General features: G+C 34.5%; 1 protein-coding gene across 1 annotated transcript; it reads right to left on the bottom strand.

The window, feature by feature from the left end:
• Positions 1 to 228: 228 nt before the first annotated feature.
• On the bottom strand, positions 229 to 1,059 carry LOC132651074 (zinc finger protein 431-like; the record flags this gene model as incomplete). The annotated part of the gene is made up of 1 exon (XM_060376380.1): positions 229 to 1,059. A coding segment is annotated over one exon (831 nt), but the record flags the coding sequence as incomplete, so codon positions are not given.
• Between the last annotated feature and the right edge of the window lie 4,438 nt (positions 1,060 to 5,497).

Below are 5,497 nucleotides of genomic sequence, written 5' to 3'. Positions count from 1 at the left end.
TTATGTCATAGGAGATTATTATGTCAAAATGCTTTATCACATTGGTTACATTCATAAAGTTTCTATCGAGTGTGCTTCTTCTATGTACACGAAGATTGTTTTGACACATTGGTTATATTCATAGGGTTTCACTCCAATAAGTGTTCTTGTTCAAGATAAGTCTTATATGAAAAGATTTCATGACATTAGTTATATTCATAAGAATTTTCTGCAACAAAGACTTTTATGTCTTAGGAGAACACTATTATATGCAAAGGCTTTACCACATTGGTTACATTTATAAGGTTTCTTTCCAGTGTGATTTCTTTTATGTACTATGAGACTACTGTTACATGTAAAGGCTTTACCACATTGGTTACATTCATAAGATTTCTCTCCAGTGTGAGCTCTTTTATGTACTAGGAGACTACTGTTATATGCAAAGGCTTTCCCACATTGGTTACATTCATAAGGTTTCTCTCCAGTGTGAGTTCGTTTATGTATTAAAAGATTACTGTTACATGCAAAGGCTTTACCACACTGGTTACATGCATAAGGTTTCTCTCCAGAATGAGTTCTTTTATGTCTTAGATGACTGTTACAGACAAAGGCTTTACCACATTGGTTACATTCATAAGCTTTCTCTCCAGTGTGAGCTCTGTTATGTACTATGAGACTACTGTTACATGTAAAGGCTTTACCACACTGGTTACATTCATAAGGTTTCTCTCCAGAATGAGTTCTTTTATGTCTTAGGAGATGACTGTTACATGCAAAGGCTTTACCACACTGGTTACATGCATAAGGTTTCTCTCCAGAATGAGTTCTTTTATGTCTTAGGAGATGACTGTTACATACAAAGGCTTTACCACATTGATTACATTCATAAGGTTTCTCTCCAGTGTGAGTTCTTTTATGTACTAGGAGACTACTGTTACGTACAAAGGCTTTTCCACATTGATTGCATTCATAAGGTTTTTCTCCAGTGTGAGTTCCTTTATGTCTTAGTAGATCACTGTTAGATGCACAGGATTTACCACATTGGTTACATTTATGAGGTTTCTCTCCTATATGTATACTTTTATGTCTTAGGAAATGACTTTTATGTGCAAAGGCATTACTATATAGGCTACATTCATAGTGATCTGTACCAGTATGCATACTTTTCCACGTGTGGGGAGTACTGTGATGTGCAAAGACTTCATATTGAGTATCTTCAAGGAGTTTGTCTGCACAATGATTGTTTTCATACCTGCAAAGATAATTGGCACATATGACACCTTTTCCACATTCATTACACTAATGGATGTTTTTGCCACATGACTTAATTTTGCGATTTGAATTAAAGGGAAAGAAGTACATTTTGAGTTTTCATCAGTATTGTTATATTCACGGTGTTCTCCTTCTCTATGGGTTGTTTTGCATATTTGAAAATACCTGTGATGGTAAAAATATTTGTTACCTGGCTCACATTTATTATATACTTTTTTCTATAAGATGTTTTACCACATATTTGTAGAAAACTGAAATACCTCAGAGCTTTAACACAATGACTGGATTAATAACTTTCCCCATACTGTGTGCCATACTAAATATGTAAAGATAACTGAGAAAAAGAATAATTTGTATATTCCTAAAACTTATTTTTTTGCAGTGTGCTTTTGTGAGAATTCCTAATGAAGGTGAATAACCAGTTAATTGATGTTGGTGTATATTGTGTGAAAGTGTGCCAGAATATGTGAATAATACTGACGAAATAATAGTATTGTTAGTTGTACAGCCAATCACCTGTCCTATATTTTGTAAACATTTGTGCTTCCTTATCTATTGGAAATAAGAAAGAGCTAATAAGTGATAGTAGGGCACAAAATGGAGGACAGAACTCCTGAGTGAGAGAGGGTTGCTGGAAAGAAGAAAGCAAATGACAGGCCACTCACCAGCATGACAGTGAGGTTAAAAGATGGATACGAACATGAACAAAGAGGTAGAACTGGCCTTGCTTTTGGACACTGTGTTAGGGGAAAAATAGGGTTCAGAATCTGCCCAGGTAAATTGCCTAAACTTTAAAATATTAAAAAGCCTATGTGTCATTCTTTGTACTGCTGGCAGCTCTAAATAGCCCATATAAAGCATAATAGGTATCAATTTTTAAACATCTATTCAAAATGGGGAGTACTATATCTTTTAGTTGTTCTGGGTGGTACATTGTTTCTTTCAATATACATATATTAAAATGACTTAAACTCATTGTGATATATCATGATATCACTAACTATTAAAAGAATAATAATAAATGACATGATTTCATGATGCATTCACACATTTGATTTTTGTTCATCACAGACATGTGCTATAGGGATTGTGATTTTTCCACAACAACATTTTTGACTCTAAAAAACTGCCCTTCTCACAAAACTTAGGCATATTACTACAAGTATATGATTAACCCCATTTTACTATGGACGAGTTGATTAGTATAATGTTTTGGATATACTTTCATCACGTATTTATTGTGAATACATTTGGCAATATCTGAGTTGTAGGATACTAAACAAATTGCAGTTTTACCTCATAGTGCTAATGAGTAAACAATTTAAACATTGATCTTGCATAAGTATGATTTCCTTGAATTCTTTCTTAGAGGAGTGCCTTGCAAACACACATCAAATACGTAACATGGAGGTACATGGTTTAGTAACAAGTTAGTCATCATCAATAAATACACTTAAAACAGTTCATTTGTACTGTTCATTCTCTTTCAAACTTCCAGAATATATTAAAATTTTCTCAGAACCATATTCATATCAGGTTACAATGAAAATTACCTTGCATGACTTCTAGAACTTTGACAATGCTCTTCTATATTATGACTTTCCCAATTGTAGCCTAAAATACAGTAACAGAAAATGTATGCTTTATTATTGGAAATAATACAAAGTTTAAGTCGTGATCTATGGTCAGTCAAAGAACCATTCATCTCATTCTTCCTCATCCTCAAGAGAAATTACAGAAGCACATCAATAATGAATAAAGTGTTTCTCCATATTTTAAGAAGTAAAGAAAATTCACTTTCCTACCTATAGCAGTGAGATTCCTGTAGGTCTCTAGCATCACATCTTTGTAGAGATTCCTCTGGGAAGGATCCAGCAAAGCCCACTCTTCTCGAGTGAAGTTCACATGCACATCATTGTAGGTCAATATACTCTAAAATAGCCACACACGTGTACAACAGAAAGCATGATACTTAGAATACTGGCGATGTATCCTTCATTTACAGTATTTTCAAAGTATTCTGGTGTTTCTTCTACTTATTTTGTGACACACAAGTTTTAATGAAATAACTAACTCTTTTTAGGAGGAAACTGAATAGTGAAGTTCACCTGTATTATTTTATCATTTAACTAGGCTACAGACTTGCAAGAGAAATGTCAATTAACAGATAAAGATGGAGAGAGACAGAGTAAACAGAAAAACAGTACTGAGCCCACATGAGAGAAAGAGTATAAACGATTCCTGACTCTTATAAGAATGGGCAGGCTGGGTGTATTTTCTGATGACTTTAATTCCAAAATCACTCAAGAAACAGAGGCTGGTGTATCGCATATCGCTGGATGGTAGACTGCCCTATGCAATAAGTTCCAGGACACTCATGGGTACATAATGAGATCCTGAATAATATGTAAAAATTAATCAAACAAATAAGAAAAAAAAACTTTCTCAAGTTTCTACATAGATTTATACATCCACTCCAGTTCTGCATAAATAACTAGAAACCTGAAGTGCCTCATTTTAAACTGTAATATTAATATTTTTTAAATGAAATGTATGTTTGAACAATTACAAAAGTAGAGAGAAAATATTAGCAATTTAAATGTTGATCATAAATAGGCAACATGGGGGATGGAGGTATGACTCAGTGGTTAAGAACACTGTCTGTTATTCCAGAAGACCTGGGTTAAATTCTGAGCACCCACATGACAGCTAATAGCTGTCTATAACACAAATATATTCAATAAAATACTCACAAAACAAATCCAAGCACACATCAAAGATATACATGATGAACAAATTGGCTTAATCTCAGGGATACAGGGATGGTTCAACATGTGAAAACCCATCAATGTAATCCACCATATAAACAAACTGAAAGACCAAGATCACATGATCATCTCATTAGATGAGAAAAAGCTTCTGACAAAATCTAACACCCCTTCATGTTAAAAGACTTGGAGAAATCAGGCATATAAGGAATCAGGCACATACATAACATAATAAAGGCAGTAAAGAGCAAGGTGAGGGCTAACATCAAATCATTTGGAGAGAAACTTAAAGAAATTCCTTTCATATGAGGTACAGGACAAGGATGCCTCCCCTCTCCATATCTCTTCAATAAACTCCTTAAGTCCTAGCCAAAATAATAAGACAACTGAAGGTTATCAAGGAGATACAAGTTGGAAAGGAAGAATTCAAAGTATCACTATTCTCAGATGATTTCCTAGAATACATAGGTGACCCAAGAAATCCTACCAGAGAATTCCTACAGTTGAAATATACTTTCCACAAAGTGGCTGGGAACACAACTAAAATTTTCATTATTCCTTCTGTATACAAATAAAAAATGGGCTGAGAATAAAATTTGGGGAACAACACCCTGAACAGTAGACACAAACATTAAGTGAAAGACCTCTATGACTAGAATTTGAAGTCTTTAAAGAAAGAAACTGAAGAAAATATCAAAAGATGGAAAGATCTCCCAAACTCATGGATATATAGGATTAACATAGAAAAACAACATTCTTTTTTAAATATTTTATTAATTACAGTTTATTAACTTTGTATCCCTCCTCCTTCTCCCCTCCCAAATCCTCCCTTTATCCCCTTTCTCTAAAACAGCATTCTTAAAAATGGGTTCAGAGTCCAATTGGGTTACATAGTAATGTGAAGAGGGACTGCCTCTGACATAATCTGATTGGCCTGCTCTTTGATCACCTCCCTCTGGGGGGGGGTGCAGCCTTACCAGGCCACAGTAGAGGACAATACAGCCACTTTTGATGTGAACTGACAGACTAAGATCAGAAAGGAGAGGAGAACCTCCCCTATTAGTGGACTTGGGGAGTGGCATGCAAGTAGAGGGAGGAGGGAGGGTGGGATTGGGATGGGAGGAGGGAGGGGCTTATAGGGGGATGCAGAATGAATAAAGTGTAATTGATGAAAAATTTAAGAAAAAAAGGGGAAAAAAAGAAGATTTAAAGTATATAAGAACAATGTCACTTTAAAAAAAAATGGAGTCTACATTTCCCAACAACATTCCAACACAATTCAAAGATTAAATTCAAGTGGAAAAATAAAATATCCTTGATAACAGTACAATCCTATAAAATTGGAATAATGACACAGAAATAAACCCACACTCCTATTGGAACTTTACTTTCAACAAAGAAGCCAAAATTATACAATGGAAAAAAGACATTATCTTAAACAAATGGTGGTAGATGTCTGCACATAGAAAAATGAAAAT

This window comes from Meriones unguiculatus (genome assembly GCF_030254825.1).
Source record: "Meriones unguiculatus strain TT.TT164.6M chromosome 13 unlocalized genomic scaffold, Bangor_MerUng_6.1 Chr13_unordered_Scaffold_39, whole genome shotgun sequence".
Lineage (NCBI taxonomy): Eukaryota > Metazoa > Chordata > Mammalia > Rodentia > Muridae > Meriones > Meriones unguiculatus.
The sequence above is the reverse complement of the archived record's forward strand: the minus strand, read 5'-3'. Positions and strand labels throughout refer to the sequence as shown.